This window comes from Rousettus aegyptiacus, unplaced genomic scaffold, assembly GCF_014176215.1.
Source record: "Rousettus aegyptiacus isolate mRouAeg1 unplaced genomic scaffold, mRouAeg1.p scaffold_m13_p_12, whole genome shotgun sequence".
In the NCBI taxonomy this organism is placed as follows: Eukaryota; Metazoa; Chordata; class Mammalia; order Chiroptera; family Pteropodidae; genus Rousettus; species Rousettus aegyptiacus.
Genome location: NW_023416287.1, coordinates 17390544 through 17409224, shown reverse-complemented (window position 1 = coordinate 17409224; position 18681 = coordinate 17390544). Strand labels below are relative to the sequence as shown.

At 42.2% G+C, this 18681-nt stretch overlaps 1 protein-coding gene and 1 pseudogene across 3 annotated transcripts; both read left to right on the top strand.

Annotated features, from left to right (window-relative positions):
• Positions 1-2265: 2265 nt before the first annotated feature.
• Positions 2266-18288, top strand: AAR2 (AAR2 splicing factor). 3 transcript variants are annotated; one of them, XM_016148347.2, is made up of 5 exons: positions 2273-2335; positions 2610-2676; positions 4992-5800; positions 9084-9313; positions 17953-18288. In XM_016148347.2, exons 3-5 carry the CDS (start codon positions 5044-5046, stop codon positions 18118-18120), a joined length of 1155 nt encoding a protein of 384 aa, XP_016003833.2. In that variant the 5' UTR covers positions 2273-2335; positions 2610-2676; positions 4992-5043; the 3' UTR covers positions 18121-18288. The 3 variants fall into 3 exon arrangements, with proteins under 3 accessions (XP_016003834.2, XP_016003833.2, XP_016003832.2); XM_016148346.2 differs by having other exon boundaries at positions 2521-2676; XM_016148348.2 differs by having other exon boundaries at positions 2266-2676; positions 17976-18134.
• LOC118610115 lies at positions 17232-17350 on the top strand (annotated as a pseudogene).
• Positions 18289-18681: the final 393 nt, after the last annotated feature.

Sequence of the window (18681 nt, the reverse complement as noted above, 5' to 3'; positions counted from 1 at the left end):
TTATTTAAAAAAGAAAACTATATTACTTCTGCAAACGGAAAACTAGTGTCACTTGCCAAAGAAAGGAGGGCTTCATAAAAATGCAAAAATATTTAAATTAAAATCTCATAATTCATGTAGAACTTAAATCACCTCTTGGACCTCCTGAGATGCATGTACCAGCACTTTTCTTTTTATTCGACTAAGCGACTCACCCCAGGTCATCTTTCTTTATTGCCCAAAATCTCACAAGCAAGAACCACTGATAATCATTTAGTGCATTATCTTCCAGACTCTTTCCACATATATGTATTTTTCCCAGAGTTGAAGTTACCTTGTACATAGCAGTCTAAATACTTTTTTAAACTTAAATATGGAGTACTTCTCTATAATTTCAAATACTAATACTATTTTTTTTAAAAAAACTAATTCATTAAATTATACAAAATGCTATGTAGTAAAAAGCAATTCTTTAACCCTCTCCAGAGGCAATTGCTTCCAGGAGCTTTGTGACTCCTTACTTGAATTTTCCCAGTAGGTTTGCTTTAGCTATATGTCACCCTTGGGGTTCTACAATAGGACTTGGTTTGCAAACATTGGGTCCCCACACACCCTGGATCTGTATCTCCATCTCTCACTAATATAGGGTCAGCCTCTGCTGCTTGGGAATAACCTGAGGTTGTTTCATCTATATCAGTGGTTCTTAGCATTGGAGGTGGGAGTGGGGTAGAGTTATTTTGCCCCTTAAGGAACATTTAGCAATGTCTGGAGGCATTTTTGGTTGTCACAACTGAGGGGTACTACTGGCATCTAGTGGATAGAGGTCAGGGACTCTGCTGAACATCCTGCAATGCACAGGCCAGTCCCCATAACAAAGAATTTTCTGGCCCTATATGTCAATAGTACCAGGATTAAGAAACCTGATCTGGATGAACATGCAACCTATAAGGTGGATTCCCAGGCCACCATCTACAGCTTCCATGCCTGTAACACAGTGCCCTAGAGCCTCTGAGAAGATGGTGAGGTGGCTGGAAAAGGGAGCTGTGAGACCAGACCACAGAGCTCAGCACCTAAGACTGGAAATATGGAGGCGTTAGGAAGGAGCCGAGCTTATTCATGCAGGAAATGGAACTGACACAACAGGCTGAGATTGACACACATGACCGTGACTGATGGAGGCCATCTCTGGTTAATCCTGGAGTAGCTCATTGTGATTAACCATGACTGCAGGGCGCAGTCTTGTCTGTAACCACTAAAAGATGAATTTTGACAGAGACAGATTGGCGTGTCCAGCTGTCACTGAGGAATTGTAACAGACAAGCTAGAAACAACAGCACAGAGACAATAACAGGCAGTCAGACCTTGGTTTGCTTCCTAGCTCTGCCACTTTCTGGCTGTGTAAACTCACTGAGCCTCAGTGTTCTCTTCTGAAAGTTGGGAATGCTAAAACTACTTACTAGGGTAGCATAAGGTTTAGAAGTCAGATATGAATGGTCTGCCCTATGGAGTTAGGACTTACATAGATAGGGCCAGCCCTCACAATCACGTAAGCCAATTCTTTGCAATAAATCTCTTACTATATAGCTTCTATTAGTTCTGCTTCTTTGGTTGGACCCTGACTGATACAACCACCCAGCACAGGGCCAGGACCCCAAATAGAAAACATTTATTAATACCAAATTACTGTCATTAATTAAATACATAATATATGTACTGAGCTGAGCCTTTGTGCCTGGTTTTGTATCAGGTTTCAAGGAAACAGAGAACAAGACAGGCAGGTTCCCACCCTCAGGGTACTTTTACAACCTGACCGAAATATCGGATTAGGCCTGCCCTGCCAGAGGACACAGGGTGACACTGGGAGAGACTGATGTGGTGACTACTGCTGCTGAGACTGGTTCTCTCTTAGCTGGGAGCTGGGTTTCTAAGGCTGTCTCGTAGGCCTGAGTGAGGTTAGAGGCTGAGACTGAGGGCTTATGAACAGCTGTGACACACACTCTGGTAGAGAATGGCTGACCAGGACCATGGAGCATCTGATTCTACTAAGCGGCCATGACTTTGACCCCAGCTTCAGTGACCATGACTGACTGAGACCAAAGGTCCCATGGTTAGTGGATGTGTTTCTAGATTAGGATATAAAATGCATAGTTTGACAAAAGTTATCCACGGTTCAGGAGCGAAAAGGAGTAACCCGATGCAAAAGAGTTTATGGGGAGGAACCTGCAGGCGCGGACCGTTCCTCTCGCGACCGAGAGCTCTGCCGGACCGCTTTTCCTGTAGCTCTTGTTCGGCACCAAAGCGGTAACACTTCCGGTGTGTTCCCGCGGTGCGTGAGAGTGGGGCGAGATTGAAGGTGGTGAGTGCGGCCTTTTGGCCCGTTTTAACTCCTCTGCTTTGGCTGGGCCACTCCTCGTCTTTTTGGCTGGGCCACTCCTCGTCCCAGCTCGGGATCGCGGAGTGCCCTGAAGTAGGGCACCTCGCTTAGACGGCCGCGCCCAGATAGATCTGTGGGCTAGCGGTGGGACCCTCCTGTCTTTGCAGGCCTTTCTCCCTAGGAAACCGTCACCAAAGACACCGTCGCCAGTACTTCCTGGGCACCCAGAGTAACTTCGCTTTTTTCCTAAGTTTAGAACTTGGGGGCCGGAGACCTTGGCTGCGCCGTACCTGGTTCTTTCCTACTCTCTATAGAAACTTCGGGTAAGTTCTTTCTCCACACTGAACCTTTATTAACTACAAAATGGGTTTCACAGTTTTATTAAATAATGTTTATCAAGCGTCTGATATGTGCCAGAGGTACAAAAATACTCAAGTCTTGTGGTGGTGACAGCTCTCTATTAAACATTGGCAAAATTGCAGCCTTGGTAAGTGAAATGAAATGGTACAAGGCGCTGTGAGACTTGACCCAGCTTGCAGTCAAGGGCGCTTTACTGAGGAGGGAATATTGAGCCGAGATCAGAAAAATGACAAAGAGGGGTTTTCTATCCAAGAGTCTCTTGTTTGAGGGTCTGAAAGAGGCCAGTGTGACTGGAACAGAGCTTGGGGTTGGGGAAAGCATGGTATGAAACAAGCTGGAGGTGTTGCCAGAGGCCAGACCATGCAGATGTTGTAGGTTATGGTAAGAATTTTGGTTTTCCAAGAGCCACATGGGATGCCACTCAGAGGGTATGAAGTGTAAGTGGTGACATGCTTAGATTGGCATTTTGAAAAAGTCACTCTGGTTTTTGGATGAAGAATGGACTGGAGGGGCAAGCACTCTGGGTGAGGGATATGGCAACTTGGATTAAGGAGGTGATGGAGAGAAGTTGGGTGGACGTGACTTTCTGCATTCCAGGGCATCTTCTCTGTGCCAGGCCTCGTGCCAGCTGCTGAAGATATAATGAATAGAATGACAGGCTGGTGGAATTAGAATGAAAGAAATGTCATTATCAAGAAGGAACACACAGATGCCAAGGGAAAGTGGCTAATTGATGAGCAATTCTAAATGCAATAGCTGTTCATTTAGCAAATATTTATTAAGTACCTTCTGAATTCAGGATTGAGAATAGGAAGATGATGATAAAAATTATTTAGAGCAGTGACTTTCAGACTTTTTTGACTGTGACCTACAGTAACAAATATATTTTACATCACAACCAAGAATGCATACAGACACACAAAACTTCAGAAACAATATTATTTATTCTACTCCTGATGTATTCTGATTGTTTTTATTTTGTTCTTTTCATTTAAAAAATTAATGCTGGTTGAGACTCTAAATTGATTTTTTAAGCCATTAACAAGTTGTGATATGAAGTTTGAAAAAAAATGCTGACTTAGAGTGAGAGTCATTTGTAGTGGGTTTTTTTTTATTATGATGGTAAACTATGCCCTTAACATTTTGGGGAAAGGGCTGGTCTTCCATTTTTCACTGTTTGTTCAAAATAAAAAGAGTAAAAAGAATTAAACAGGCAGCTGTTTCTCTTTGTGAAATTTTGGAGTCCTGTTCATATGTCTGGCTAGATTGGAAGTGCCTAGAGGGCAGTGACTGTCTTACTTTGTGGATATTTTATTTAGTGCCTGGTAAAGATCCTGGCACAGTGCAGGGATTCAGTGAGTATTTGCTGAATTGAATGGGTAGACGTCTTAGGACTGGAAGGTTAGATAATTGTTTGGTTTAAATTAGTTCATGTTGGAACCATTCTTCATAAATATTATAGAGGCAGAGTCTGTCTGCCTACAGAAGTTTTATAGTATGTCCTCACAGATAGTTCAGAGGTAGGTAAAATAAATGTTCTGAGCTCCTTCTTTTCTAAACACTGGTCCTAGGCCAGCCATGCCACCTGAATCCATTCTGGGCAAGTGGTCTGGAGCTGCCACTGACTGGGCTCTTTAGGAAGTTGTTTCACTCCTTGGACTTTAGATTTTAGGTAAAAAAGAGGTTTGTGGTTGACACACTCTTCACTTCCCAGATCTATTGTGAATTTTAGATGTTGAACATCTGCTTTCCAACTCTGTTCATTTCTGGGTCTTCCCTGAGGCTTATGGGAAACTGGGTCTGTGCTCGATTTAATCATCTTTCCCAGCTCTTCTGGGACTCTCCAACAATAGGTTTTAGGCAGAGTTATAGTTTAGAGTGGCCCATCTGGGTTTCTTCATCTTCATCCTCTGTTGTGTGAGAGACAGGTCTGAGAGTAGGTCCCAAGTGGACAGTACAAAGAACACTGGTCTAGAGGGTAGGGTACCCAGGTTCTAATTTGTGTGACCTGCGTGTCCTTGTGTGACCTTGAACATGTCACTTCTCTTTGATGTCTTTCCAGCTGTGAAGTGAGTGTTCTTGCTCATTCAATCAAAACTCAAAAAACCTCTTCTCTGTCTCATTTTTCTCATCTATAAAATGGATACAGGGTTGTGGTGAGGATTAAGGGAGATAATTATGTCAAGGGTGTGATTCAATATCTGGCACATCGAGGATGCTCAGCAAGTGAAACATTCCTCCCCAAGTTCTGACAAACTCTGTTTTCTTTCTTTTTCAGCTGTTCTGAAAGACAAGAGGAGTTGTCCTTTTGGTCACCCACCACTGGTCCCATGGCTGCCATGCATATGGATCCTGAGCTTGCCAAGCGCCTCTTTTTTGAAGGGGCCACTGTGGTCATCCTGAATATGCCCAAGGGGACAGAATTTGGCATTGACTACAACTCCTGGGAGGTGGGGCCCAAGTTCCGGGGTGTGAAGATGATCCCACCAGGCATCCACTTCCTCCACTACAGCTCTGTGGACAAGGCCAATCCCAGGGATGTGGGCCCTCGTATGGGCTTCTTCCTTAGCCTGCAGCAGCGGGGGCTGATCGTCCTGCGCTGGAATGCAGTCCAGGAAGAGGTAGACTTATCCCCAGCCCCAGAGGATGAAGTGGAGGCTATGAGGGCCAACCTCCAGGAGCTGGACCAGTTCCTGGGACCTTACCCATATGCCACACTCAAGAAGTGGATCTCACTCACCAACTTCATCACTGAGGCCACAATGGAAAAGCTGCAGCCTGAGAGCCGGCAGATCTGCGCCTTCTCAGAGGTGTTGCCTGTGCTCCCCATGAAGCATACCAAGGACCGGATGGGGCAGAATCTACCCTGCTGTGGCACTGAGTGCAAAAGCTACCAGGAAGGCCTGGCCCGTCTGCCTGAGATGAAGCCCAAAGCTGGGACAGAGATCCGCTTCTCAGAGCTGCCCACACAGATGTTCCCAGCAGGTGCCACGCCAGCAGAGATTACCAGGCACAGCATGGACCTAAGCTATGCCCTGGAGACTGTGCTCAGCAAGCAGTTCCCTAGCAGCCCCCAGGATGTGCTTGGTGAGAAGGAACAGAGCTCTTTGGGAGTGGGCTAAGGGAAGGGTATGTAGTAGGGGTACATCTTGAGTTATCTAGTCCAGTGGGTCGTAAACCTGCCTAGGAAGCAGTCATGCCCAATACACTCATTAAAGATACAGATGTCCCGGCCTTGCTCCTGGAGACTGCCTCAAGAGATCTGGAGCAAGGCCCCAGCAATTTAGCTGTCTGCCTATTTATGTAATAAACACTACCCCTGGGTGAACCTATTTAGATAATCCTGTGTTCAGGAACCATGGCTGTTATCCAGGCTCTCATTTTATAGGTTGAGGTCCATAGAGGGAAAAGATTTGGCTAAGTGGTGGAAGTGAGACCAGAGCCCAGGGTTTCTTTTTCCCAGGCTTCCCACCTCCCTCCTCAGTTCGTTCCTGTCTCTCTCAAGGTGTTGGTCTCTCTGCTGGCTTAGACCAGGACAGTGATGTCTAAAAAATCATAGTTTTCATTGTTGTTTTTCCACCTTATTAGAAAAATAATATATATTCATAATAGAAAAAAAATAAAATTCACTCTAATTCCCACAACCTGGAAATAATCATGTTTTACATAATTATTTTAATGTATTTACTTTCCATCTTTTTTATATAGATATTGATATATACATACATAAACCATATATATATATTTTGTCTTTATATATTTCTTTGTATTTCCTTTTAGTCCTTTTAAAATACAATTATATGTGTTTGTGTGTATGTTACTTTTTACAAAAACAGAATTACAGTATATTATAACCTACTTTAATATAAACATTTTTCCGTGTTACTAAAGCAGTTACTTTTCTTTAGTGGCTGCTTAAGTCTCATAGTTATTGAACCAGCCTTCTGCTAATGAATCATTAAGATGTTCCTCTTTTTCCTATTGCAAGTGTCATCTAACGAACATCCTTCTATGTATTTCTTCATATGTTTAGGGTTGAAATTGTTGGATCAGAGTATGCAACCAACTAGGTGAAGGTTGTACATCCTCACCAGCAGGTGGGAGGCTGTTGCCCATCACCTTTAACAAGGCAATTTTGTAAAGGCCTCTCCCAGCTGGATGGTCGGAGAATGATGTCTTATTTCAATTTACAGTTGACCCTTGAACTACACAGGTTTGCATTGTGTGTGTCCACTTATATGTGGATTTTTTTCAGTAAATACCTGTACTGCTCTCAATCCTTAGTTAGGGGTCTGTAGATGCAGAGGGCCGATTGGAGCATTGATCTGTGCCATTTTATATGAATGATTTGAGCATCTGCTGAATTTGGTATCTGCAGGGAGTTCATGGAACCAATCCCCTGCAGATGAACAACTTGGTTTTGGGGGAGTCAAAACTTATACACGGATTTTTGACTACATAGGGGGTCAGTGCCCCAACCCCTGCATTGTCCAAGGGTCAACTATATTTTTCAATTACTAGTGACAGAAAACATCATATCTTTAACAACTATTTATATTTTTTCTCTTACAGGTTAGATATTTGCATGTTTTTCTGTTTGAAGATCAGTGAGAAATTTGAATATAAGGCCTTTTATATCATTGGCTCAGCTGATAAAAAAGGACATTTTTAAGGTTGCTTCTTAATGCATCACACAGTATTTTCATTTAATAAGTAACACTTGAAATTCTGGCTTAAAAATGAACTGAAATCATGTTTTCTACCTCTTAAACATTTTCAGTTCTTCAGAGTAATCTTATGCAAAGGTCTGTTGCAGGGATCACTTTGTATCTTCATGACAGCTCTTTGAAATTATTTCTGATCTCAATTTAATTTTAGACTAGGCTAGAAATGCAAGAATTTAAATAAATGCCCTAAATTCGGAGCATAAGCTCATATTTTCACACTAACCAGGAAAAGCTGACTGAAGAAACACATCATTAAGATCGATCATATGAAGGAAATTTGACAGTACGTATTTTGAAAATATCAGTCAAATGTCCAGCATATCTAGACCCAAGAGCTAGCTAGTCACACAAATAAAACTTAGTTATACAGGCCTAGGGACAGGAACTAGTTTTCCCAGGTCTCTGGAGGTGACAGAGATCAAACACCAAGCATTAGAAGAGGTATTTGGTGTTGAGTGCCTCTGTTATTTTTATGGCTCACATGTAGGCCCACAGAAACCCTCATTAAATTTTAAGCCAGAGAATTAAAAAAATAAAAATAAAAAAATTTAAAGCTAGAGAGAACACTTCTGATTGGCAATAGTATATCTTGGCAACAAGAGACTCAGTTGCTTGTCCAAAGACAATGGCTTCTGGATCATTGGGTCTTTTTGTTTGAGACAGGCTTCCAGTGGAAATATGGGAACAATAACTAATGTTTCTTGAGTGCTAGTTTGTGCTGTATATTATTCTAAATGCTTTATATGTACTATATTGATTCATTTAATCATCACTACAACCTTCAACTAAGGAAATTAAGGCATAAGCAGATTAAGTAACTTGCCCAAGGTCACACATTTGCTAAGTGGTGTAGTTTGGCTCCAGAGCCTATGCTCTTAGCCACCAACACACTCATAGAGATTAAATCACAGAGCCCTGTGATTAAGCAAAAGTGATCTGGCTGGCAGGCTAACCCTGAAATGAGTACTCACGAATTTTTCTGTTTGGGAGGCTCTAGGATGGTTCCTACCCAATAAGAAATCTGTTTTATCTTTCCGTTGTTCATATCACCAAATATTACATGTGTGACCTTGGAAAAGTCTCTTGACCTCATCTATAAAACGAGGCAAATACCACCTTCCCTGACTGCCTTGAGGAGTTAGGTCAAGGATTACATGGTGTAATACAGCATTTTCCTGACCTGGAGTAGACCATCTGAATCAGAATTAGAGCCACAAATACTGAGGCCCTATCATCTATCCTCAGCCAGGATCCCTGGGAGTGAGATTTGGGCAGCTTTATTTTAAGCAAACTCTCCTAGTAATTCTGATAGGCAGCCAGGTTTGGGATCCACTTAGAATAATATCCATGGGCACATTTTGTAAACTCTTTAAACACCAAGCTAATACTAAGTATATTTCTTCTCTTATAGTCTGATTTTACAGAAATCCAAAACCACAGTTTGATTTCCTGAGGCTTGAATGTATAGCAGTTCAGCAAACTTTGATTGAGCACCTGCTTGATGCAGGACCCCATGCTAGGCTCTGCAAGAGAGACAAGGAGAAAAGACCACCCTTTGCTGAGATCCAGTGGAACTGACTGCCTTGTAGAGTCAGCTGGAACTCCTTTCCCTCAGGATCATGTCTCCTCTCTTTACCTTTCAGGTGAACTTCAGTTTGCTTTTGTGTGCTTCCTGCTGGGGAATGTGTACGAGGCATTTGAGCACTGGAAGCGGCTCCTAAACCTCCTGTGCCGGTCAGAGGAAGCCATGGTGAAGCACCACAGCCTCTACATCAACCTCATCTCCATCCTGTACCACCAGCTCGGCGAGATCCCTGCCGACTTCTTTGTGGACATTGTCTCCCAGAACAACTTCCTCACCAGCACCTTACAGGTAAGAAGTCTTTCGCACCCTCAAGAGGGTTACCTTTTGTTTCTGCTTTTCTTTCATAACCCAAAGTTTTCTTAATTTCAGTTTCTGAATCTCCAGCAGCTTACTAGTTCTCTCTCTTCTACTCGATCAAAAGCTACTTGATGCCAGAGACTGTTCCTCTGTACCACCCTCTCCCTGTCTCACCCCCAGAGTGCCTTGCACTGGGGTACATGGAATTTTAATCACTCCACCCCTTTGAGCTACTCAGTTCAAAACAGTTTTTCTTCCTCCCTGTAGCCATAGCAGCAACCCAGTAGGACAGAGTTTGGAAGCTTGTTGCTCCCAGGGAAACATCTGCAGCTCCTTAGATCTCATTTAAGCATTAAAGTAACTTTGATTTCCTGTTCAAACAAAATGTGCTGGTTTTTGCAGAGATTCTCTGACAGAAAAAGTGAAATTTGCTTTTAACTTGGCAATTAAATTTTTATTATGAGTGGTAATTAGGGAAGAAGCTTCAAACAACTTACAATCTTCATCCTGTGCTATTTCCTCCCTTTGCAAACAGATTAACTTCCTTTATGTTCTTGGGACAGCCTCTGTCACTCACATTTTGTAACTTTCTCAAGTATAGAAGAGGCAAAGCTGCAAGCTGTCAGTTTCCATATTTTGTGTTCCATGAGCTGCTTTCTTTTCCCTGTGTGTGAAACTCCCACAAGGCCTTACACAGTGACTGGCTATTCACTGACCTCCCACTCCCACACAGGGTAAGGAAAGGAATGAACATTCATTAAGTGTCTGTTGAGTATCAGGTACCATGTTTACCATTTTACATGTGTTTCCTCATTTAACCTCTATGAAGCACTGTAAGGGAAGATTATTCCCATTTTACAAATGAGAAAGAACACTGAGACTCAGAAAGGTTAAGTCATCTTTGAAAGGTCTCATAGCTGGGAAGTGGCAGAGTCAGGATTTATACCCAGGCCTGAGTCTTGGTTTAGGGCCAGTGCTTACGCCCCCATGTACTGAATACAGTATAGATCTCCTCAAAAGGATTCTCTATGGATAGTAGTGGAGACACCATCATGCCTATTTCTAAGAGGTACGGAACACGTTTCTAAAACCAACATACTGTTGGAAGAGTCCCCGTGAGCAGGCAACTCATTTAAAACTCTGGCAACTGGAGGGCTTGTGGGTATGAGTCAGTCAAGCTGATGGCTTAAGCCTGGTGTATTTCACTTCAGAAGAGGTATAAAAGTTCCCTTTTATTGGTTCTTAATATAATAGAGAAATTAAATCTCTTTATTCTTCCTCTGCAGGAAAAATCCTCCCCAAAGTTACTGGGTTGTGGGTAGCAGAGGAGTAGGAGGCATCAGCTTGCTAACTCACCTCTGGCGGTGGCTGCAGTCTCACAGGAATGTGTGCAGTTCTCATGATGTACATTAACTTTGCCGCACAAACATAGGAAGGCCACACTGTTGCTGGCTGTCCCGACCATTGTCAGGAAAACCAACAGCTGAGCTCTAATTGCTGAAGCATTATGGCCAGCAATAATTTATGAAGCAGAAAGGGTCCAGCTTGATTGCTAGATGCCCAGGTGGGGTGTGCAAAGCTGATGGTTGGAAGAATTCTATCTTTGGACTTTTCACCAAGAAAATTTATTGTTGTTCTTTGGAAAATTCCATGACATGTGCCTTTAAAAAATTAATCACATGTTTTTAAGCATCCTTTCTTTAAATACAACATCCTCCTGAAAGTGATGAGGAGTACATATATGAATTGGCCAGGGTTTCTGCCCTTAAGAGATTTGTTCATTGATTTAGCAGGTATTTGCTGAGCACCTGCTGTATACAAAGCCCTGTTCTAAGACTGGATATACGGCTGTGAGCACAACAGAGTCCCTGACTTGTAGCTTCTATTTTGGTGGGAAAGTAAACAAATGAATTAACCAAATAACTCCAGAGAGCATGAAGCGTTTTAGAAGGCAGTCTTGCTGTGGTACCATTTCCGTAAACTAAGCCTTTGGTCTCATCTAGACTACGTCAGAGTTTGTCAGCTTCCATCCCTACCCCTGTCAGTCCATCTGTCTCCCATGCTGCCACCTGAGTTGCTGCTCTAAAAGTGCACATCTGATTCTATTTCTCTGCAGCCCTAACATGGATCACAGGGCCTACTCTGTTCTGGCTCCTAACATGTTCTCTGGCTTCTCTTTCCTTTCTCTGCTTTCTTCTAACGATAGTGGTCTCTTTGCAAGTCCCCAGACATGCATGCTGCTCTATGCCTTCTTTATTTTTTGTTTTTAATTGTGGTAAACACATAATGTGAAGTCTACCCTTTTAGCATTTTTAAAAAGTATCCAGTACAATATTAACTGTAAGCACAGTAGGTCTCTAGAACTTTCCATTTGGCATGACTGATAGAAACATTGGTGTGAAGTTTCATGCCTTCTTAACTGTTTCATGCCTTCTTAATTGAACTCGATTTTCCCTCTGCCTGGAACATACTTGTTCGTCCTAAGGCATCCCTCTCTGCAAAGCCATCCCTGATCTCTCTCCTTTCCATACTATTAATCTGCTTTGTACTTGTCACTATTATATTGCATAGGCTGTACTTGCTGAAATTTATATATTGTCTGCCTGACTTCCCCACTGAGCCATGAGCTTTTACTTAAAGTTTTTTTTTTGTTCATCTGGTTATTTTCAACACCGAGTTGAGGCCTAGCACTTATTTCACTTTATGTTATTGGATGTTTTTAGATGAATAGAGTACGTAATTCCTGTGGTAATATTGATAGATGACCCTAATATGATCGGTATAAACAGTGAAGTCTGATCAAAGGACATTAGGAACACCAAAGAGGGATTGGTTAATTCAGACTGGAGTTGAGATATGAAGGGACAGAAGATCAGGAACAGCTTTTTGCAGCGGGGGCATTTGACCAAGAGTTTGAAGGATAATTGAGATTTCAACGGCACAACGTAAGAAAGGATATTACAAAGCTTTTTTTTTTTTTTTTTTTTTTTTTTTAATGGAGAATTACATTGATGCCATCTTGGCAGTGAGAATCATCCCCCCACATGGATGCACTCATTCAGGGTGTTTATGAGTGAGTGAATCAGTCCATAAAAGCCTTCCTCAGTCAGCCGCCTGCTCTCCCCTCAGGTAGTCAAGTAAGTAGAACTAGCTTTCTTATTTAGGAGCTTAAATGGCTACTACCCATGGAGAGGAACTGGTGTTTGTATGTGTAAGCACTTAAAGGCAGCCACATTAGCTTGTATAAAATCAGCCATGTAATGGCCTCTGCCATTAAAGGCCCTTTTGAATAGATGCCACTGGTTTTTACAAATCCCATGGATTTAGCTTGAATAAAAATTATTTTACAAAAATAGATACAGTTTTTTCTTTTATTTAAAACAACTGGAGTCACCACAATTTGTTTAAAACCATTGAAAGAATAATCTGAATTTAATAGTGTGTTAGTAAGTTATGTTCAAAATAAAGATTCTTATTGCTGATTGCATATCATTTAGGCATATAATCACGTAACCTGCTTTTGAAAATACTTTTAGTTAACAATAGGCTATGTATGCTTTCCAGCTTCTTTTCTTGCTAGTATTCTAAATGCTGGTGTCCATTTTTAACTCAAGAGAAACATGGGCTCTGATATATTTTTGTCATAATAGTATTTTTATGTATTTTTGTCGTAATACTAGCTATGATCAATTTCACCTACCTCTACCTCCTGCCATAAGCAGTCTAATACTTTTGCACACTTACTGTGCAGTTTATAGATGAGGAAACATGATCAGAGAGATCAAACAATTTTGCCCAACATCACCAGAGCTAGAGGATGGCAAGGCTGAGCTTCAATTCTAAAGCTTGTGGTGGGCTCTCATATATTAGAACCCCAGATGAAACATCCCGAATTCTTTAAACTGACCTCAGAAGATAAGATTCCTCCTGCTTTTCACTTTTCTGGTAATCATTATGAAGTGATAGTCTTGCTTTTAACACTTTTCTTCTGCAAGCTGAAATAAAATGTTCTACCTCTGGCTAGTTTCATTCTAAGTTGAATAATCATTTGGGAATTGAAAAAATTAGGAAATTACATCTTTTTTGTCTAGCCAAAAAGTAGGATAAGACGGTGACTCAGCTACCTACCTTGATACTTTAAATTTCTCAAGGTGACCTGACTGAACTCTTTTTAACTTGGGTTTAAAAGAAAGCTTTTACGTTTCTGACTAAAGTAATTTACAATTTAAGAATACACAGACTTAATGATAAAAGTAGTAATACCTTTTTTTGTATAAAAAAAATTACTCAATTAGTATGCTTTTAGTAAGTTATTGCTTGAAAACTAGGTATTGTCTAAACATCTGTTTTTCTGAATTGTGAGTTTTTAAAATATCAAGTTCATAAGCTATAGGGACAAAAATAAGATAGATCAGTGACTGACTGTCAGGGGCAAGGGATAAGGGGAGAGTTTGACCACTAAGGGGCAGCACTAGGGCATTTTTTAGAGTGATGGAACTGTTCAGTATCACGATTTTGATAGTATATGGTCCTTCAAACTCATAAAACTAGATACCAAAAGAAGAAACTACAAGGATATCTATTTTGATTATATCATAGTGGTTGCAGGGTGTATGCATTTGTCAAAATGAATCGAACACTTAAATGGGTGAATTTAATTGTATGTGAATTATATCTCAATAAAGTTGTTAAAAAAAAAAAAAAAAAGTTAACCTGGGCTGTGTCCTCAATCCTGGAGGCCTACAGAGAGGACATTTCCAGAAGCACCTGGTCTCCAAGCCCCTTGGGTCCCCACAGGGCAATGCTGAAAATATGAAGGATGCATTAAATCTTTGTCAACACAAGAAAGTCTTAATAGTGGAAAAGGATTGAGATTTCTCTTCTTGGACTGGATGCTGCTCAACATTTATCACTTGCTCAGCATTCGTCACTCTTCTCATCTGTAAAATGGGAATAGTAATTTCCTATCCTCCTACATCCCATGTTTGTAATAAAGATTAGAGTGACAAATTCTTTAAAAAGGACAAAGCACTTTTCAAATTAGAAGCCTTATTTTTTAGACTGAAGGCTTCTATTGTACTTGCTTCTAACTGAGTTTATTACCAGGTACTGTTTGAGAGATTGATGGGAAGGATGAGTGATGATTATGAGTCCAGCCCGTTCCAGCTTCTCACTGCTGGCCATTGCCAAATGCAAGGCAATCCCTACATCTCATTCTTATCCTTTCAGTGAATATCATATGGGCCCTAACTCTCTGCCAGGCACTAGATGATATACTGTGTGGGACACCTTGATAATTCGGATTCATTCCCTATTTTTAAGGAGTGCAGGTCACTGTAATGCAAGCACAGTGTGAGTGAGAAATGCCATAAGGGAAGGCATTTCAGGCACAATGCTAGGGGTACAGAGGTTAGAGCAGCTCATTTCAGCTTGGGCTTTTATAAGAGGCATGTCACAAGGAGGTGGCTTGTGAACTGATGGTATGCAGGGGCCTGGTAAATAAGCCACTTCTCCCCAAGATAAGCCCCTTACTCTGTCCAGCATCATCACATAATTATCGAGCACTTTGATACTATGCACTGTAGAAAAGTGAACCAAAATAGATTTTCCTAGAACCTATGGTCCTTATTCTTTTAATCATTAAATATCTATGGGTCCTTTTTATATGTCAGACTCTGTGCCAGGAATGTAGGATGCAGGTGTGAAAAAGACTTATACTTTGGAGTTGCTCCTCATCTCTTGGGAGAGCTCAACTGTAAATGGACTGTTACTTAGTTGAGATTGAGGCTGTGATCAAGGTAACCCTGGGTACTGGGGGAGCATAGAAGAGCACCTCTTCCATCCTTGGTCTGGGAAGGCATCGTAAAGGAAGTGATGTCTGAGCTGAGCCTGACTTACTAGCAGAAATTAGCTAGGTGAAAGAGGTAAAACGGGTGGATGGGTATTATAAACAGGGAAAAGCATGCGTGTGTACAGGCACAGAAGAGGCAGTAGCGCATTGGGCAGCTGTTCAACATGGCTATAAAGGAGGGGCTGTGCAGAGAGTAGTACAATTTACCAGCTGAAGAAGGAGAACTGGAAGAGGCTTTTGCTAATTCGACCGGGTTCCCCAGGCCCTTTGGGGACAGACTTGTGGGTGTGCAGGGCCTCCAGAACTAATGCTGTTTGAAAAAAGGCTTCTGTGCTTCCCTCACCAGAGTTCAGCTGGGCTCTGTATCCAGGGCAAGCTCCATTAGACAGGCCGCCAGCTTCCCCACTGTTCTCGCTACCACGCTCACACAGCCCCTCTAATTAGTTATTGATCTGATACTTTGTTGTGGCTATGCTTCCCACTCCTGTATTTAGTCGATTCCCAGGTTAATGAAGCCAAATTCTGTAATCCCCCTTCTGCTTCCACCTCCTTCCCCCCATCACTTCCATCCTTCCTACCACTATAACAAAATGGCTCCACAGACCACTGAAAATGAGCCTCGGTTCTGCTCACAGAAAGACAGTGGAGAAACAGGTGGGAGGGATGTTGCCCAAAGAATCAGCCACAGAGTACACACCTGTTGTTACCTTTGTTAGGTCAAGGCCCCTGGAATGCGGTTTCTTTCCATGGTGGTCTGTGGGCCAGCTACGGCATGAAGGTGGATCAAAGAGCTTTTTCCACCCCCATGCTCCTGTGTCTGTGCAATGTCCTGCTGGGAGCTGATAGGTAGTGTAGGAAAAACTACTTCCTTTCTAGATAGCTTCGGTCCTGTCATTTAATTTCTATCAGGCTCCGTTTCTAAAAAGTGGGCATTCTGGTATGTCTTCCCAGGGCATTTTGAGGGTCCATTGAGATACTCTGCGAAACTTCTTTGAAAATAGTATAAAATAGTATGAGAAGGAGTAATGGGTTTGCTGTTATTTTTAGAAAGGGTTGGGATCTAGAACAATCTAGATTGAACAATCCAGATGGAGTTTCAGATGTAGAAAAAATTACTGTTCTTTCCCCTGCCCATGTGTATCTTAGATGAAACTGAAGTAAAAAGGACATCAAAACAGGATATTAATATCCAGGATATATAAAGAACTCTGATAACAACAACAAAAAAAGAAAACCTGATTAAAAATGGGCAAAGACAGTTCTCCAAAGCAGATATACAAATGGCCAACCAATACATGAAAAGATGTTCAACATTAGTAATCATTAGGGAAATGCAAACCAAAACCACAGTGAGATACCACTCCATACCCATTAGGATAGCTATTATCCACCCCACCCCACCCCCAAACCCAGAGAATAACAGCTATTGACAAGGATGTGGAGAAATTAGAACCCTTTTTCACTGCCGATGGGAATGTAAGATGGCGCAGCCACTGCAGATGACAGTATGGTGATTCCTCAGAACATCAAACAATTATTTTATGATCCAGCAACCCCACCTCTGGGTAAATACTTACAAGAATTGAAAGTGGGTACTCTAAGAGATATTTTTACATCCATGTTCATAGCAGTATTGCTTATAATAGCCAAAAAGTAGAAACAACCCAAATGGCCATTGACAGACGAATGGAAAACAAAATGTGTAGACATACAATGGAATATCATTCAGCCTTGAGAAGAAGGAAATTCTGACACCGGCTACAACAAAAAAGAGGATTGAGGACATTATGTTTAGTGAAATAAGCCAGACACAAAAGAACAAGAACTGTATGATCCTACTTCTATGAGGTGCCTAGAGTAGTCAGACTCAGAGAGACAGAAAGTAAAATAGTGGCTGCCAGGGGCTAGGGAAATGGGGAATTATTATTTAATGGGTGTAGAGTTTCAGTTTGTAAAGATGGAAAAAGTTCTGGAAAGGGGCGGTGGTGGTGGTTGTATAACAGTGTGAATATTCTTAATGCCCCTGAACACTTAAAAATGGTTAATATTATAAATATTGTCTGTGGCCATGCCCCCCTGAACGTGCCTGATCCTGCCTGATCTCGGAAGTTAAGCAGGGCTGGGCCCGGTTAGTACTTGGATGGGAGACCACCTAGGAAGACCAGGTGCTGTAGGTGTTAAAAAAAAAAATGGTAAATATTGCGTTATGTATATTTAATAGTGTTTTAAATGATAATGTAAAAAATTGATTAAAATGATAGATTTTGTGTTATGTATATGTTACCATAATTTTTTTTAAAAAAGAACATCAAAGACAGCTTTTAGGGGGAATAGAAACCTCAAATTGGCAGCCTGTGGGCCATTTAGTTTAGAGCAGCAGTTCAGCTCATTGGCTTAGAGCCTGGGACTTTATGGAATCCAGAGGCTTCTACGCCCCCCAAGCTTTTTTAGTACCAGCTGGTGTAGCTACTACCTCTTACTCTGAGTTACGGTGCCAAGTAGATCTCCTCAGAAGGCAGGGCCAGAGTGATGGCCCCACTGGCCTTACCCAGTGGGGTACCTCTGCCCAAGATAGTAATTTTCCCTTCTAGTCTTGCCCCAGCTTCTCAGCTGGGTGTGGACCTTTTTTCTTGGTTTGGGGAGAGCACAGCGGGTGTCCTGGGCCTGTGCCACCAGCAGCTGATCTACCCGCCCCAGAGAGCTGAACACCGTGAGTAAATTTCCACAGCTTTCTCGGCTCCTGTGTTCTCAGGAGTGACTTATCTTCTGTTCTCTGTAGGTTTTCTTTTCCTCCGCCCGCAGCGTTGCCGTTGATGCCACCCTGAGGCAGAAAGCTGAAAAGTTCCAAGCTCACTTGACCAAGAAGTTTCGGTGGGATTTCGAAGCAGAGCCGGAGGACTGCGCCCCAGTGGTGGTGGAGCTCCCTGAGGGTGTGGAGACTGGCTAACCGGGAATGCTGTCAGCCAGGGAAGACCCCTTCCCACAGCTGCAGTCCCGGCCTTTCCATTCTATCCCGTCCTACTGGGACCTGCCAGCGCAGCGGCCCCACCAGGTTCTGCAAAGATGGAGCCAGAATTCTCTCCTTCACCAATAAATAAGTTCCTTCAGTGCCAAAGAGACTGTACTATCTTGAAGGTACATTCGTAGGTTCCCCATCAGCTAGGCCTTGGTGCTAACTGGACTGAATTCCGCATGGGTTCTTACAGAGGTCTTGGGAGAGACTAGCCTCCACAGCAACCTACTTCCTTCTGAATGAGAAGAATTTGAGCCAAAACCCCAAGAGAACTGATGGCTTATTTCACAGGATGGTTAGAAAACAAACCCTGGACTGCTGAGAGGTCTGAGTGTCAGGTGACTTTTTAAAAGTTAAACAGTGTAGTAGAGAAATGAGGCAGAATTTCTGTCTGCTGCTTGTTGAATGGGGATACATCACAGAAAACACGGGCATGTGACAACTCAGGAGCCCCAGATTGGGAAGGGTGTGACACAGAAGACAGTTAAGTTCAGT

Coding starts and splice junctions, on each gene's coding strand:
- AAR2 (XM_016148347.2), top strand. CDS start 5,044: ATGGCTGCCATGCATATGGATCCTGAGCTTGCCAAGCGCCTCTTTTTT. Junction 5,801..9,083: donor CAGCCCCCAGGATGTGCTTG/GTGAGAAGGAAC, acceptor TTTACCTTTCAG/GTGAACTTCAGTTTGCTTTT. Junction 9,314..17,952: donor TCCTCACCAGCACCTTACAG/GTAAGAAGTCTT, acceptor TGTTCTCTGTAG/GTTTTCTTTTCCTCCGCCCG.